Raw genomic sequence first — 17,654 nt, forward strand, 5'->3', positions numbered from 1 at the left:
CAAACAAGCACACCAGGTGCAATGGTCTCTTTCTATAATTGAATGTTTCTCGACAGCAGTACATCGTCATGATCGGAACATGGGACTTAGGCCGGGTGGACTCTTTCTGTGACTTGAACATTCTTGGAGTAGAAGCCATTTGACCCTTCAAGATTGCTTCACAATTTGATCACTAGATGGCTGATCTGGTTGTGTCCCAACTCCACTTTCCTGTCTCACCTCCATAACCCTTCAGTCCCCTGCCTATCAAAAACTGATCTAACTCAGCCTTGAATAAATTCAAACATCCGGCCTCCCCTGCTTTATGGGGTAGCGAATTCCACAGACATTGAGAACACATAATCCTCTTTAACTCTGACTTGCAAAAAAATCTAGTCTTAAACTGTGCCCCATGGTATTAGTCTTCCCAAAAGAGGAAACATCCTCCCGATAACCACTCTATCAAGTGCTTTCAGGATCCTATATGTTTCAAAAAGATCACTTCACACTTTTTAAACTCCAATGAGTATAAAAAAGGCCATCATTCTCGGAATTAGTTGAGTCCACCTTCTCTGAAGTGCGTTTAATGCAATTACATCTTGCTTCAAATAAGGAAAGCGAAAATGTACACATTAATCCAGATGTGCTTTCACCAAGGCCCTGTACAGCTGCAGTAAAGCCTTGATACTTGTATACTTGATTCCTCTTACAAAAACCCCATTCCATTTGACTTCCTAATCACTTGCTGTACCTGCGTATTAATCGTTTGTGATTCATGAACCAGGACACCCACATCCCTTTGTAGAACCGAGCTCCTCAATCTCTCTCCATTTATATAGTATGCAGCTTTTCCATTCTTCCTGCCATAGTGGACGCATTGACTTTTCTCACATTTGTCAAAGTTCTCCACACTCACCTGACCATTCTATATCCGTTTGTAGACTCTTTAATTCCGCTTGTCTGTTTTCTTTCCACCTTGCTTACAGTCATTGGCAAATTTAGCTATCATAAATTCGGCTTTGGCAGCAAAGACATTGATATAAATTGCAAACAGTTGAGGTCCCAGCACTGATCCCTGTGACACTCCACAAGTGATAGCTTGCCAACCAGAAAACAATATTTTTTCTTTTTTGAACGACTGTTTCCTGTTCGCCAACCTGTCCTTTATCCAGGCTAATATGTTACCCCTGCATGATGTTTTCTTATCTTGTGTAGTAACCTTTGAGGTGGCGTCTTATCAAATGCCTTTTGGAAAGCTATGTACACCACAACTACAGGCTCCTTTTATCCACCTTGCTTGTTACTTCCTCGAGGAGCTCTAATAAATCAGTTAAACGGCATTTCCCTTTCACATAACCATGTTCACTCTGTCTAATCCCATGCTCATTTTCTAAGTATCCTGCGATAACCTCCATAATAATCAACTCGAGTAATTTCCCCATGCTAGATGTTTGGCTAACTGGCCTATCGTTTCCTACTTTCTGCCTCGCTCCCTTCTGGAATAAAGAAATTATATTTGCACTTTCCCAGTCCACTGCGATCTTCCAAAACATCAAGAATTTTGGAAGATTATAACCAAAGCCTCGACAATCTCTGCAGCCACTCCTTTTAAGAGCCTAGGAGGCAGGCCATCTGTTCTTGGGGTCTTTTCAGCCTTCAGGTCCAACATTTTTCCCAGCAGATTTTATCGATTGATGACGAAAGTTTTAATTTCCTACCTCCTTTTCACCTCTTGATTTTTAAGTTTCTTTGGCAGCTTTTCCAACTCTTCTACAGTGGAAACAGAGACGTAATTAATCACTTTTCTGTAAAAAAAATTAATGCTTTTCAATGTCCTGCATCTTTCATTCCCACACCTGCATTTCACGTAAAGCTGGGTTTCGTGAATTCAGTGTGTTTGCGTTAAGCAGCTAATCACCTGGGAGCTGGAGGAGCAGAAGAAGCTGGAGAAAGAGCAGTGATAGAAGCAGAAGTAGATCTTACATGAATTTGCTTGAAATTGATGTGTACCAGTTGTATCTATTGATGTGTGACAACTGTGCATGCCGTGTGCTTTCACAGGAGCCACAGTGAGCAAGTTTGTGTGATTTGCAAATTGAAACTTGTCCGTCCGCGGCTTGTGTCACTGTTTCAGCTCAGTGTCCATTTCATGTTGTTATTGGCTGAACAAGACTTCTATATTGTGACTAAATATGCCGTTTTGTGCCTGAAACAAATCTGTGGGCAAAGTGTCCAAAAGCGAAAAATGGAAACAGTGTGGATGACTTAACCGACAGGGATGCTTTGCAGCGTCCCTGGTGGTCTAGTGGTTAGGATTTGGCGCTCTCACCACTGCGGCCCGGGTTCGATTCCCGGCCAGGGAAACAACATTTCTTGTTTGTGACGGGAGCATTCACCAACATGTCTTCTCTGCTCCATTAAGGCAGACAATGTTCTGCACCTCTCCCAATGTCTGGGGAATGTGAAACACAATTGAAGCTCCAGGTTGCTGATTCTTCATTCGAGCTCAACAAGTCTCGGTTGGATCAGCTCCACAACAAGCACGGAGACACATCCCAGGGAATGCACGAAAACAAGTCAAGGTCTGTGCAAGGTTGCACCGCTCAACAATATACTCCCTGCACAGATGAAGATGCAGGAGAAGGGGACCGCATTTTCTCCCTGCTGTGCAAACCACCTCTAATTGCACCCCTGGTCAACCAATCACAGCTGCTCTATCAAACAAGCACACCAGGTGCAATGGTCTCTTTCTATAATTGAATGTTTCTCGACAGCAGTACATCGTCATGATCGGAACATGGGACTTAGGCCGGGTGGACTCTTTCTGTGACTTGAACATTCTTGGAGTAGAAGCCATTTGACCCTTCAAGATTGCTTCACAATTTGATCACTAGATGGCTGATCTGGTTGTGTCCCAACTCCACTTTCCTGTCTCACCTCCATAACCCTTCAGTCCCCTGCCTATCAAAAACTGATCTAACTCAGCCTTGAATAAATTCAAACATCCGGCCTCCCCTGCTTTATGGGGTAGCGAATTCCACAGACATTGAGAACACATAATCCTCTTTAACTCTGACTTGCAAAAAAATCTAGTCTTAAACTGTGCCCCATGGTATTAGTCTTCCCAAAAGAGGAAACATCCTCCCGATAACCACTCTATCAAGTGCTTTCAGGATCCTATATGTTTCAAAAAGATCACTTCACACTTTTTAAACTCCAATGAGTATAAAAAAGGCCATCATTCTCGGAATTAGTTGAGTCCACCTTCTCTGAAGTGCGTTTAATGCAATTACATCTTGCTTCAAATAAGGAAAGCGAAAATGTACACATTAATCCAGATGTGCTTTCACCAAGGCCCTGTACAGCTGCAGTAAAGCCTTGATACTTGTATACTTGATTCCTCTTACAAAAACCCCATTCCATTTGACTTCCTAATCACTTGCTGTACCTGCGTATTAATCGTTTGTGATTCATGAACCAGGACACCCACATCCCTTTGTAGAACCGAGCTCCTCAATCTCTCTCCATTTATATAGTATGCAGCTTTTCCATTCTTCCTGCCATAGTGGACGCATTGACTTTTCTCACATTTGGCAAAGTTCTCCACACTCACCTGACCATTCTATATCCGTTTGTAGACTCTTTAATTCCGCTTGTCTGTTTTCTTTCCACCTTGCTTACAGTCATTGGCAAATTTAGCTATCATAAATTCGGCTTTGGCAGCAAAGACATTGATATAAATTGCAAACAGTTGAGGTCCCAGCACTGATCCCTGTGACACTCCACAAGTGATAGCTTGCCAACCAGAAAACAATATTTTTTCTTTTTTGAACGACTGTTTCCTGTTCGCCAACCTGTCCTTTATCCAGGCTAATATGTTACCCCTGCATGATGTTTTCTTATCTTGTGTAGTAACCTTTGAGGTGGCGTCTTATCAAATGCCTTTTGGAAAGCTATGTACACCACAACTACAGGCTCCTTTTATCCACCTTGCTTGTTACTTCCTCGAGGAGCTCTAATAAATCAGTTAAACGGCATTTCCCTTTCACAGAACCATGTTCACTCTGTCTAATCCCATGCTCATTTTCTAAGTATCCTGCGATAACCTCCATAATAATCAACTCGAGTAATTTCCCCATGCTAGATGTTTGGCTAACTGGCCTATCGTTTCCTACTTTCTGCCTCGCTCCCTTCTGGAATAAAGAAATTATATTTGCACTTTCCCAGTCCACTGCGATCTTCCAAAACATCAAGAATTTTGGAAGATTATAACCAAAGCCTCGACAATCTCTGCAGCCACTCCTTTTAAGAGCCTAGGAGGCAGGCCATCTGTTCTTGGGGTCTTTTCAGCCTTCAGGTCCAACATTTTTCCCAGCAGATTTTATCGATTGATGACGAAAGTTTTAATTTCCTACCTCCTTTTCACCTCTTGATTTTTAAGTTTCTTTGGCAGCTTTTCCAACTCTTCTACAGTGGAAACAGAGACGTAATTAATCACTTTTCTGTTAAAAAAATTAATGCTTTTCAATGTCCTGCATCTTTCATTCCCACACCTGCATTTCACGTAAAGCTGGGTTTCGTGAATTCAGTGTGTTTGCGTCAAGCAGCTAATCACCTGGGAGCTGGAGGAGCAGAAGAAGCTGGAGAAAGAGCAGTGATAGAAGCAGAAGTAGATCTTACATGAATTTGCTTGAAATTGATGTGGACCAGTTGTATCTATTGATGTGTGACAACTGTGCATGCCGTGAGCTTTCACAGGATCCTTAGTCAGCAAGTTTGTGTGATTTGCAAATTGAAACTTGTCCGTCCGCGGCTTGTGTCACTGTTTCAGCTCAGTGTCCATTTCATGTTGTTATTGGCTGAACAAGACTTCTATATCGTGACTAAATATGCCGTTTTGTGCCTGAAACAAATCTGTGGGCAAAGTGTCCAAAAGCGACAAATGGAAACAGTGTGGATGACTTAACCGACAGGGATGCTTCGCAGCGTCCCTGGTGGTCTAGTGGTTAGGATTCGGCGCTCTCACCGCTGCGGCCCGGGTTCGATTCCTGGCCAGGGAAACAACATTTCTTGTTTGTGACGGGAGCATTCACCAACATGTCTTCTCTGCTCTATTAAGGCAGACAATGTTCTGCACCTCTCCCAATGTCCGGGGAATGTGAAACACAATTGAAGCTCCAGGTTGCTGATTCTTCATTCGAGCTCAACAAGTCTCGGTTGGATCAGCTCCATAACAAGCACGGAGACCCGTCCCAGGGAATGCACGAAAACAAGTCAAGGTCTGTGCAAGGTTGCACCGCTCAACAATATACTCCCTGCACAGATGCAGGAGAAGGGGACCGCATTTTCTCCCTGCTGTGCAAACCACCTCTAATTGCACCCCTGGTCAACCAATCACAGCTGCTCTATCAAACCAGCACACCAGGTGCAATGGTCTCTTTCTACAATTGAATGTTTCTCGACAGCAGTACATCGTCATGATCGGAACATGGGACTTAGGCCGGGTGGACTCTTTCTGTGACTTGAACATTCTTGGAGTAGAAGCCATTTGACCCTTCAAGATTGCTTCACAATTTGATCACTAGATGGCTGATCTGGTTGTGTCCCAACTCCACTTTCCTGTCTCACCTCCATAACCCTTCAGTCCCCTGCCTATCAAAAACTGATCTAACTCAGCCTTGAATAAATTCAAACATCCGGCCTCCCCTGCTTTATGGGGTAGCGAATTCCACAGACATTGAGAACACATAATCCTCTTTAACTCTGACTTGCAAAAAAATCTAGTCTTAAACTGTGCCCCATGGTATTAGTCTTCCCAAAAGAGGAAACATCCTCCCGATAACCACTCTATCAAGTGCTTTCAGGATCCTATATGTTTCAAAAAGATCACTTCACACTTTTTAAACTCCAATGAGTATAAAAAAGGCCATCATTCTCGGAATTAGTTGAGTCCACCTTCTCTGAAGTGCGTTTAATGCAATTACATCTTGCTTCAAATAAGGAAAGCGAAAATGTACACATTAATCCAGATGTGCTTTCACCAAGGCCCTGTACAGCTGCAGTAAAGCCTTGATACTTGTAGACTTGATTCCTCTTACAAAAACCCCATTCCATTTGACTTCCTAATCACTTGCTGTACCTGCGTATTAATCGTTTGTGATTCATGAACCAGGACACCCACATCCCTTTGTAGAACCGAGCTCCTCAATCTCTCTCCATTTATATAGTATGCAGCTTTTCCATTCTTCCTGCCAACGTGGACGCATTGACTTTTCTCACATTTGGCAAAGTTCTCCACACTCACCTGACCATTCTATATCCGTTTGTAGACTCTTTAATTCCGCTTGTCTGTTTTCTTTCCACCTTGCTTACAGTCATTGGCAAATTTAGCTATCATAAATTCGGCTTTGGCAGCAAAGACATTGATATAAATTGCAAACAGTTGAGGTCCCAGCACTGATCCCTGTGACACTCCACAAGTGATAGCTTGCCAACCAGAAAACAATATTTTTTCTTTTTTGAACGACTGTTTCCTGTTCGCCAACCTGTCCTTTATCCAGGCTAATATGTTACCCCTGCATGATGTTTTCTTATCTTGTGTAGTAACCTTTGAGGTGGCGTCTTATCAAATGCCTTTTGGAAAGCTATGTACACCACAACTACAGGCTCCTTTTATCCACCTTGCTTGTTACTTCCTCGAGGAGCTCTAATAAATCAGTTAAACGGCATTTCCCTTTCACATAACCATGTTCACTCTGTCTAATCCCATGCTCATTTTCTAAGTATCCTGCGATAACCTCCATAATAATCAACTCGAGTAATTTCCCCATGCTAGATGTTTGGCTAACTGGCCTATCGTTTCCTACTTTCTGCCTCGCTCCCTTCTGGAATAAAGAAATTATATTTGCACTTTCCCAGTCCACTGCGATCTTCCAAAACATCAAGAATTTTGGAAGATTATAACCAAAGCCTCGACAATCTCTGCAGCCACTCCTTTTAAGAGCCTAGGAGGCAGGCCATCTGTTCTTGGGGTCTTTTCAGCCTTCAGGTCCAACATTTTTCCCAGCAGATTTTATCGATTGATGACGAAAGTTTTAATTTCCTACCTCCTTTTCACCTCTTGATTTTTAAGTTTCTTTGGCAGCTTTTCCAACTCTTCTACAGTGGAAACAGAGACGTAATTAATCACTTTTCTGTAAAAAAAAATTAATGCTTTTCAATGTCCTGCATCTTTCATTCCCACACCTGCATTTCACGTAAAGCTGGGTTTCGTGAATTCAGTGTGTTTGCGTCAAGCAGCTAATTACCTGGGAGCTGGAGGAGCAGAAGAAGCTGGAGAAAGAGCAGTGATGGAAGCAGAAGTAGATCTTACATGAATTTGCTTGAAATTGATGTGTACCAGTTGTATCTATTGATGTGTGACAACTGTGCATGCCGTGTGCTTTCACACGAGCCACAGTGAGCAAGTTTGTGTGATTTGCAAATTGAAACTTGTCCGTCCGCGGCTTGTGTCACTGTTTCAGCTCAGTGTCCATTTCATGTTGTTATTGGCTGAACAAGACTTCTATATCGTGACTAAATATGCCGTTTTGTGCCTGAAACAAATCTGTGGGCAAAGTGTCCAAAAGCGAAAAATGGAAACAGTGTGGATGACTTAACCTACATGGATTCTTGATAGCGTCCCTGGTGGTCTAGTGGTTAGGATTCGGCGCTCTCACCGCTGCGGCCCGGGTTCGGTTCCCGGCCAGGGAAGCAACATTTCTTGTTTGTGACGGGAGCATTCACCAACATGTCTTCTCTGCTCTATTAAGGCAGACAATGTTCTGCACCTCTCCCAATGTCTGGGGAATGTGAAACACAATTGAAGCTCCAGGTTGCTGATTCTTCATTCGAGCTCAACAAGTCTCGGTTGGATCAGCTCCATAACAAGCACGGAGACACATCCCAGGGAATGCACGAAAACAAGTCAAGGGCTGTGCAAGGTTGCACTGCTCAACAATATACTCCCTGCACAGATGAAGATGCAGGAGAAGGGGACAGCATTTTCTCCCTGCTGTGCAAACCACCTCTAATTGCACCCCTGGTCAACCAATCACAGCTGCTCTATCAAACAAGCACGCCAGGTGCAATGGTCTCTTTCTATAATTGAATGTTTCTCGACAGCAGTCCATCGTCATGATCGGAACATGGGCCTTAGGCCGGGTGGACTCTTTCTGTGACTTGAACATTCTTGGAGTAAAAGCCATTTGACCCTTCAAGATTGCTTCACAATTTGATCACTAGATGGCTGATCTGGTTGTGTCCCAACTCCACTTTCCTGTCTCACCTCCATAACCCTTCAGTCCCCTGCCTATCAAAAACTGATCCAACTCATCCTTGAATAAATTCAAACATCCGGCCTCCCCTGCTTTATGGGGTAGCGAATTCCACAGACATTGAGAACAGATAATCCTCTTTAACTCTGACTTGCAAACAAATCTAGTCTTAAACTGTGCCCCATGGTATTAGTCTTCCCAAAAGAGGAAACATCCTCCCGATAACCACTCTATCAAGTGCTTTCAGGATCCTATATGTTTCAAAAAGATCACTTCACACTTTTTAAACTCCAATGAGTATAAAAAAGGCCATCATTCTCGGAATTAGTTGAGTCCACCTTCTCTGAAGTGCGTTTAATGCAATTACATCTTGCTTCAAATAAGGAAAGCGAAAATGTACACATTAATCCAGATGTGCTTTCACCAAGGCCCTGTACAGCTGCAGTAAAGCCTTGATACTTGTATACTTGATTCCTCTTACAAAAACCCCATTCCATTTGACTTCCTAATCACTTGCTGTACCTGCGTATTAATCGTTTGTGATTCATGAACCAGGACACCCACATCCCTTTGTAGAACCGAGCTCCTCAATCTCTCTCCATTTATATAGTATGCAGCTTTTCCATTCTTCCTGCCATAGTGGACGCATTGACTTTTCTCACATTTGGCAAAGTTCTCCACACTCACCTGACCATTCTATATCCGTTTGTAGACGCTTTAATTCCGCTTGTCTGTTTTCTTTCCACCTTGCTTACAGTCATTGGCAAATTTAGCTATCATAAATTCGGCTTTGGCAGCAAAGACATTGATATAAATTGCAAACAGTTGAGGTCCCAGCACTGATCCCTGTGACACTCCACAAGTGATAGCTTGCCAACAAGAAAACAATATTTTTTCTTTTTTGAACGACTGTTTCCTGTTCGCCAACCTGTCCTTTATCCAGGCTAATATGTTACCCCTGCATGATGTTTTCTTATCTTGTGTAGTAACCTTTGAGGTGGCGTCTTATCAAATGCCTTTTGGAAAGCTATGTACACCACAACTACAGGCTCCTTTTATCCACCTTGCGTGTTACTTCCTCGAGGAGCTCTAATAAATCAGTTAAACGGCATTTCCCTTTCACATAACCATGTTCACTCTGTCTAATCCCATGCTCATTTTCTAAGTATCCTGCGATAACCTCCATAATAATCAACTCGAGTAATTTCCCCATGCTAGATGTTTGGCTAACTGGCCTATCGTTTCCTACTTTCTGCCTCACTCCCTTCTGGAATAAAGAAATTATATTTGCACTTTCCCAGTCCACTGCAATCTTCCAAAACATCAAGAATTTTGGAAGATTATTATCAAAGCCTCGACAATCTCTGCAGCCACTCCTTTTAAGAGCCTAGGAGGCAGGCCATCTGTTCTTTGGGTCTTTTCAGCCTTCAGGTCCAACATTTCTCCCAGCAGATTTTATCGATTGATGATGAAAGTTTTAATTTCCTACCTCCTTTTCACCTCTTGATTTTTAAGTTTCTTTGGCAGCTTTTCCAACTCTTCTACAGTGGAAACAGAGACGTAATTAATCACTTTTCTGTAAAAAAAAATTAATGCTTTTCAATGTCCTGCATCTTTCATTCCCACACCTGCATTTCACGTAAAGCTGGGTTTCGTGAATTCGGTGTGTTTGCGTCAAGCAGCGAATCACCTGGGAGCTGGAGGAGCAGAAGAAGCTGGAGAAAGAGCAGTGATAGAAGCAGAAGTAGATCTTACATGAATTTGCTTGAATTTGATGTGTACCAGTTGTGTCTATTGATGTGTGACAACTGTGCATGCCGTGAGCTTTCACAGGATCCTTAGTCAGCAAGTTTGTGTGATTTGCAAATTGAAACTTGTCCGTCCGCGGCTTGTGTCACTGTTTCAGCTCAGTGTCCATTTCATGTTGTTATTGGCTGAACAAGACTTCTATATCGTGACTAAATATGCCGTTTTGTGCCTGAAACAAATCTGTGGGCAAAGTGTCCAAAAGCGACAAATGGAAACAGTGTGGATGACTTAACCGACAGGGATGCTTCGCAGCGTCCCTGGTGGTCTAGTGGTTAGGATTCGGCGCTCTCACCGCTGCGGCCCGGGTTCGATTCCTGGCCAGGGAAACAACATTTCTTGTTTGTGACGGGAGCATTCACCAACATGTCTTCTCTGCTCTATTAAGGCAGACAATGTTCTGCACCTCTCCCAATGTCCGGGGAATGTGAAACACAATTGAAGCTCCAGGTTGCTGATTCTTCATTCGAGCTCAACAAGTCTCGGTTGGATCAGCTCCATAACAAGCACGGAGACACATCCCAGGGAATGCACGAAAACAAGTCAAGGGCTGTGCAAGGTTGCACCGCACAACAATATACTCCCTGCACAGATGAAGATGCAGGAGAAGGGGACTGCATTTTCTCCCTGCTGTGCAAACCACCTCTAATTGCACCCCTGGTCAACCAATCACAGCTGCTCTATCAAACAAGTACGCCAGGTGCAATGGTCTCTTTCTATAATTGAATGTTTCTCGACAGCAGTACATTGTCATGATCGGAACATTGGACTTAGGCCGGGTGGACTCTTTCTGTGACTTGAACATTTTTGGAGTAGAAGCCATTTGACCCTTCAAGATTGCTTCACAATTTGATCACTAGATGGCTGATCTGGTTGTGTCCCAACTCCACTTTCCTGTCTCACCTCCATAACCCTTCAGTCCCCTGCCTATCAAAAACTGATCTAACTCAGCCTTGAATAAATTCAAACATTCGGCCTCCCCTGCTTTATGGGGTAGCGAATTCCACAGACATTGAGAACAGATAATCCTCTTTAACTCTGACTTGCAAAAAAATCTAGTCTTAAACTGTGCCCCATGGTATTAGTCTTCCCAAAAGAGGAAACATCCTCCCGATAACCACTCTATCAAGTGCTTTCAGGATCCTATATGTTTCAGAAAGATCACTTCACACTTTTTAAACTCCAATGAGTATAAAAAAGGCCATCATTCTCGGAATTAGTTGAGTCCACCTTCTCTGAAGTGCGTTTAATGCAATTACATCTTGCTTCAAATAAGGAAAGCGAAAATGTACACATTAATCCAGATGTGCTTTCACCAAGGCCCTGTACAGCTGCAGTAAAGCCTTGATACTTGTATACTTGATTCCTCTTACAAAAACCCCATTCCATTTGACTTCCTAATCACTTGCTGTACCTGCATATTAATCGTTTGTGATTCATGAACCAGGACACCCACATCCCTTTGTAGAACCGAGCTCCTCAATCTCTCTCCATTTATATAGTATGCAGCTTTTCCATTCTTCCTGCCATAGTGGACGCATTGACTTTTCTCACATTTGGCAAAGTTCTCCACACTCACCTGACCATTCTATATCCGTTTGTAGACTCTTTAATTCCGCTTGTCTGTTTTCTTTCCACCTTGCTTACAGTCATTGGCAAATTTAGCTATCATAAATTCGGCTTTGGCAGCAAAGACATTGATATAAATTGCAAACAGTTGAGGTCCCAGCACTGATCCCTGTGACACTCCACAAGTGATAGCTTGCCAACCAGAAAACAATATTTTTTCTTTTTTGAACGACTGTTTCCTGTTCGCCAACCTGTCCTTTATCCAGGCTAATATGTTACCCCTGCATGATGTTTTCTTATCTTGTGTAGTAACCTTTGAGGTGGCGTCTTATCCAATGCCTTTTGGAAAGCTATGTACACCACAACTACAGGCTCCTTTTATCCACCTTGCTTGTTACTTCCTCGAGGAGCTCTAATAAATCAGTTAAACGGCATTTCCCTTTCACATAACCATGTTCACTCTGTCTAATCCCATGCTCATTTTCTAAGTATCCTGCGATAACCTCCATAATAATCAACTCGAGTAATTTCCCCATGCTAGATGTTTGGCTAACTGGCCTATCGTTTCCTACTTTCTGCCTCGTTCCCTTCTGGAATAAAGAAATTATATTTGCACTTTCCCAGTCCACTGCGATCTTCCAAAACATCAAGAATTTTGGAAGATTATAACCAAAGCCTCGACAATCTCTGCAGCCACTCCTTTTAAGAGCCTAGGAGGCAGGCCATCTGTTCTTGGGGTCTTTTCAGCCTTCAGGTCCAACATTTTTCCCAGCAGATTTTATCGATTGATGACGAAAGTTTTAATTTCCTACCTCCTTTTCACCTCTTGATTTTTAAGTTTCTTTGGCAGCTTTTCCAACTCTTCTACAGTGGAAACAGAGACGTAATTAATCACTATTCTGCAAAAAAATTAATGCTTTTCAATGTCCTGCATCTTTCATTCCCACACCTGCATTTCACATAAAGCTGGGTTTCGTGAATTCGGTGTGTTTGCGTCAAGCAGCTAATCACCTGGGAGCTGGAGGAGCAGAAGAAGCTGGAGAAAGAGCAGTGATAGAAGCAGAAGTAGATCTTACATGAATTTGCTTGAAATTGATGTGTACCAGTTGTATCTATTGATGTGTGACAACTGTGCATGCCGTGTGCTTTCACAGGAGCCACAGTGAGCAAGTTTGTGTGATTTGCAAATTGAAACTTGTCCGTCCACGGCTTGTGTCACTGTTTCAGCTCAGTGTCCATTTCATGTTGTTATTGGCTGAACAAGACTTCTATATTGTGACTAAATATGCCGTTTTGTGCCTGAAACAAATCTGTGGGCAAAGTGTCCAAAAGCGAAAAATGGAAACAGTGTGGATGACTTAACCTACAGGGATGCTTTGCAGCGTCCCTGGTGGTCTAGTGGTTAGGATTCGGCGCTCTCACCGCTGCGGCCCGGGTTCGATTCCCGGCCAGGGAAACAACATTTCTTGTTTGTGACGGGAGCATTCACCAACATGTCTTCTCTGCTCCATGAAGGCAGACAATGTTCTGCACCTCTCCCAATGTCTGGGGAATGTGAAACACAATTGAAGCTCCAGGTTGCTGATTCTTCATTCGAGCTCAACAAGTCTCGGTTGGATCAGCTCCATGACAAGCACGGAGACACGCCCCAGGGAATGCACGAAAACAAGTCAAGGGCTGTGCAAGGTTGCACCGCTCAACAATATACTCCCTGCACAGATGAAGATGCAGGAGAAGGGGTCCGCATTTTCTCCCTGCTGTGCAAACCACCTCTAATTGCACCCCTGGTCAACCAATCACAGCTGCTCTATCAAACAAGCACGCCAGGTGCAATGGTCTCTTTCTATAATTGAATGTTTCTCCACAGCAGTACATCGTCATGATCGGAACATGGGACTTAGGCCAGGTGGACTCTTTCTGTGACTTGAACATTCTTGGAGTAGAAGCCATTTGACCCTTCAAGATTGCTTCACAATTTGATCACTAGATGGCTGATCTGGTTGTGTCCCAACTCCACTTTCCTGTCTCACCTCCATAACCCTTCAGTCCCCTGCCTATCAAAAACTGATCTAACTCAGCCTTGAATAAATTCAAACATCTGGCCTCCCCTGCTTTATGGGGTAGCGAATTCCACAGACATTGAGAACAGATAATCCTCTTTAACTCTGACTTGCAAAAAAATCTAGTCTTAAACTGTGCCCCATGGTATTAGTCTTCCCAAAAGAGGAAACATCCTCCCGATAACCACTCTATCAAGTGCTTTCAGGATCCTATATGTTTCAAAAAGATCACTTCACACTTTTTAAACTCCAATGAGTATAAAAAAGGCCATCATTCTCGGAATTAGTTGAGTCCACCTTCTCTGAAGTGCGTTTAATGCAATTACATCTTGCTTCAAATAAGGAAAGCGAAAATGTACACATTAATCCAGATGTGCTTTCACCAAGGCCCTGTACAGCTGCAGTAAAGCCTTGATACTTGCATACTTGATTCCTCTTACAAAAACCCCATTCCATTTGACTTCCTAATCACTTGCTGTACCTGCGTATTAATCGTTTGTGATTCATGAACCAGGACACCCACATCCCTTTGTAGAAGCGAGCTCCTCAATCTCTCTCCACTTATATAGTATGCAGCTTTTCCATTCTTCCTGCCATTGTGGACGCATTGACTTTTCTCACATTTGGCAAAGTTCTCCACACTCACCTGACCATTCTATATCCGTTTGTAGACTCTTTAATTCCGCTTGTCTGTTTTCTTTCCACCTTGCTTACAGTCATTGGCAAATTTAGCTATCATAAATTCGGCTTTGGCAGCAAAGACATTGATATAAATTGCAAACAGTTGAGGTCCCAGCACTGATCCCTGTGACACTCCACAAGTGATAGCTTGCCAACCAGAAAACAATATTTTTTCTTTTTTGAACGACTGTTTCCGGTTCGCCAACCTGTCCTTTATCCAGGCTAATATGTTACCCCTGCATGATGTTTTCTTATCTTGTGTAGTAACCTTTGAGGTGGCGTCTTATCCAATGCCTTTTGGAAAGCTATGTACACCACAACTACAGGCTCCTTTTATCCACCTTGCTTGTTACTTCCTCGAGGAGCTCTAATAAATCAGTTAAACGGCATTTCCCTTTCACATAACCATGTTCACTCTGTCTAATCCCATGCTCATTTTCTAAGTATCCTGCGATAACCTCCATAATAATCAACTCGAGTAATTTCCCCATGCTAGATGTTTGGCTAACTGGCCTATCGTTTCCTACTTTCTGCCTCGTTCCCTTCTGGAATAAAGAAATTATATTTGCACTTTCCCAGTCCACTGCGATCTTCCAAAACATCAAGAATTTTGGAAGATTATAACCAAAGCCTCGACAATCTCTGCAGCCACTCCTTTTAAGAGCCTAGGAGGCAGGCCATCTGTTCTTGGGGTCTTTTCAGCCTTCAGGTCCAACATTTTTCCCAGCAGATTTTATCGATTGATGACGAAAGTTTTAATTTCCTACCTCCTTTTCACCTCTTGATTTTTAAGTTTCTTTGGCAGCTTTTCCAACTCTTCTACAGTGGAAACAGAGACGTAATTAATCACTTTTCTGTAAAAAAAATTAATGCTTTTCAATGTCCTGCATCTTTCATTCCCACACCTGCATTTCATGTAAAGCTGGGTTTCGTGAATTCAGTGTGTTTGCGTCAAGCAGCTAATCACCTGGGAGCTGGAGGAGCAGAAGAAGCTGGAGAAAGAGCAGTGATAGAAGCAGAAGTAGATCTTACATGAATTTGCTTGAAATTGATGTGTACCAGTTGTATCTATTGATGTGTGACAACTGTGCATGCCGTGTGCTTTCACAGGAGCCACAGTGAGCAAGTTTGTGTGATTTGCAAATTGAAACTTGTCCGTCCGCGGCTTGTGTCACTGTTTCAGCTCAGTGTCCATTTCATGTTGTTCTTGGCTGAACAAGACTTCTATATTGTGACTAAATATGCCGTTTTGTGCCTGAAACAAATCTGTGGGCAAAGTGTCCAAAAGCGAAAAATGGAAACAGTGTGGATGACTTAACCTACAGGGATGCTTTGCAGCGTCCCTGGTGGTCTAGTGGTTAGGATTCGGCGCTCTCACCGCTGCGGCCCGGGTTCGATTCCCGGCCAGGGAAACAACATTTCTTGTTTGTGACGGGAGCATTCACCAACATGTCTTCTCTGCTCCATGAAGGCAGACAATGTTCTGCACCTCTCCCAATGTCTGGGGAATGTGAAACACAATTGAAGCTCCAGGTTGCTGATTCTTCATTCGAGCTCAACAAGTCTCGGTTGGATCAGCTCCATGACAAGCACGGAGACACGCCCCAGGGAATGCACGAAAACAAGTGAAGGGCTGTGCAAGGTTGCACCGCTCAACAATATACTCCCTGCACAGATGAAGATGCAGGAGAAGGGGTCCGCATTTTCTCCCTGCTGTGCAAACCACCTCTAATTGCACCCCTGGTCAACCAATCACAGCTGCTCTATCAAACAAGCACGCCAGGTGCAATGGTCTCTTTCTATAATTGAATGTTTCTCCACAGCAGTACATCGTCATGATCGGAACATGGGACTTAGGCCGGGTGGACTCTTTCTGTAACTTGAACATTCTTGGAGTAGAAGCCATTTGACCCTTCAAGATTGCTTCACAATTTGATCACTAGATGGCTGATCTGGTTGTGTCCCAACTCCACTTTCCTGTCTCACCTCCATAACCCTTCAGTCCCCTGCCTATCAAAAACTGATCTAACTCAGCCTTGAATAAATTCAAACATCCGGCCTCCCCTGCTTTATGGGGTAGCGAATTCCACAGACATTGAGAACAGATAATCCTCTTTAACTCTGACTTGCAAAAAAATCTAGTCTTAAACTGTGCCCCATGGTATTAGTCTTCCCAAAAGAGGAAACATCCTCCCGATAACCACTCTATCAAGTGCTTTCAGGATCCTATATGTTTCAGAAAGATCACTTCACACTTTTTAAACTCCAATGAGTATAAAAAAGGCCATCATTCTCGGAATTAGTTGAGTCCACCTTCTCTGAAGTGCGTTTAATGCAATTACATCTTGCTTCAAATAAGGAAAGCGAAAATGTACACATTAATCCAGATGTGCTTTCACCAAGGCCCTGTACAGCTGCAGTAAAGCCTTGATACTTGTAGACTTGATTCCTCTTACAAAAACCCCATTCCATTTGACTTCCTAATCACTTGCTGTACCTGCGTATTAATCGTTTGTGATTCATGAACCAGGACACCCACATCCCTTTGTAGAACCGAGCTCCTCAATCTCTCTCCATTTATATAGTATGCAGCTTTTCCATTCTTCCTGCCATAGTGGACGCATTGACTTTTCTCACATTTGGCAAAGTTCTCCACACTCACCTGACCATTCTATATCCGTTTGTAGACTCTTTAATTCCGCTTGTCTGTTTTCTTTCCACCTTGCTTACAGTCATTGGCAAATTTAGCTATCATAAATTCGGCTTTGGCAGCAAAGACATTGACATAAATTGCAAACAGTTGAGGTCCCAGCACTGATCCCTGTGACACTCCACAAGTGATAGCTTGCCAACCAGAAAACAATATTTTTTCTTTTTTGAACGACTGTTTCCTGTTCGCCAACCTGTTCTTTATCCAGGCTAATATGTTACCCCTGCATGATGTTTTCTTATCTTGTGTAGTAACCTTTGAGGTGGCGTCTTATCAAATGCCTTTTGGAAAGCTATGTACACCACAACTACAGGCTCCTTTTATCCACCTTGCTTGTTACTTCCTCGAGGAGCTCTAATAAATCAGTTAAACGGCATTTCCCTTTCACATAACCATGTTCACTCTGTCTAATCCCATGCTCATTTTCTAAGTATCCTGCGATAACCTCCATAATAATCAACTCGAGTAATTTCCCCAGGCTAGATGTTTGGCTAACTGGCCTATCGTTTCCTACTTTCTGCCTCGTTCCCTTCT

General features: G+C 43.1%; 1 protein-coding gene and 6 non-coding genes across 7 annotated transcripts in view; 6 read left to right on the forward strand and 1 right to left on the reverse strand.

Moving 5' to 3' along the window:
- Nucleotides 1–9,055, reverse strand: part of LOC137348716 (probable DNA double-strand break repair Rad50 ATPase) — a 72,931-nt gene extending 63,876 nt beyond the window's left edge. The window contains exons 1-4 of the mRNA XM_068013973.1: nt 8,982–9,055; nt 7,086–7,172; nt 4,395–4,481; nt 1,698–1,784 (exon numbers count right to left, since the gene is read on the reverse strand). Of these exons, the coding sequence (XP_067870074.1) occupies nt 1,698–1,784; nt 4,395–4,481; nt 7,086–7,172; nt 8,982–9,055 (335 nt within the window). The remainder of the gene's footprint in view (nt 1–1,697; nt 1,785–4,394; nt 4,482–7,085; nt 7,173–8,981) is intronic.
- On the forward strand, nt 2,271–2,342 carry trnae-cuc (transfer RNA glutamic acid (anticodon CUC)). Its single transcript has one exon. It is a non-coding gene; the product is annotated as a tRNA-Glu (tRNA).
- Nucleotides 4,968–5,039, forward strand: trnae-cuc (transfer RNA glutamic acid (anticodon CUC)). The gene has a single exon. It is a non-coding gene; the product is annotated as a tRNA-Glu (tRNA).
- trnae-cuc (transfer RNA glutamic acid (anticodon CUC)) lies at nt 7,660–7,731 on the forward strand. Its single transcript has one exon. It is a non-coding gene; the product is annotated as a tRNA-Glu (tRNA).
- Nucleotides 9,056–10,357: 1,302 nt separating the features above from the next.
- On the forward strand, nt 10,358–10,429 carry trnae-cuc (transfer RNA glutamic acid (anticodon CUC)). Its single transcript has one exon. It is a non-coding gene; the product is annotated as a tRNA-Glu (tRNA).
- A 2,624-nt stretch (nt 10,430–13,053) lies between these two features.
- On the forward strand, nt 13,054–13,125 carry trnae-cuc (transfer RNA glutamic acid (anticodon CUC)). Its single transcript has one exon. It is a non-coding gene; the product is annotated as a tRNA-Glu (tRNA).
- Nucleotides 13,126–15,750: 2,625 nt separating this feature from the next.
- Nucleotides 15,751–15,822, forward strand: trnae-cuc (transfer RNA glutamic acid (anticodon CUC)). Its single transcript has one exon. It is a non-coding gene; the product is annotated as a tRNA-Glu (tRNA).
- The last annotated feature ends 1,832 nt before the right edge of the window (nt 15,823–17,654 follow it).

The sequence above is a fragment of the Heterodontus francisci genome, chromosome 34, assembly GCF_036365525.1.
Source record: "Heterodontus francisci isolate sHetFra1 chromosome 34, sHetFra1.hap1, whole genome shotgun sequence".
Lineage (NCBI taxonomy): Eukaryota > Metazoa > Chordata > Chondrichthyes > Heterodontiformes > Heterodontidae > Heterodontus > Heterodontus francisci.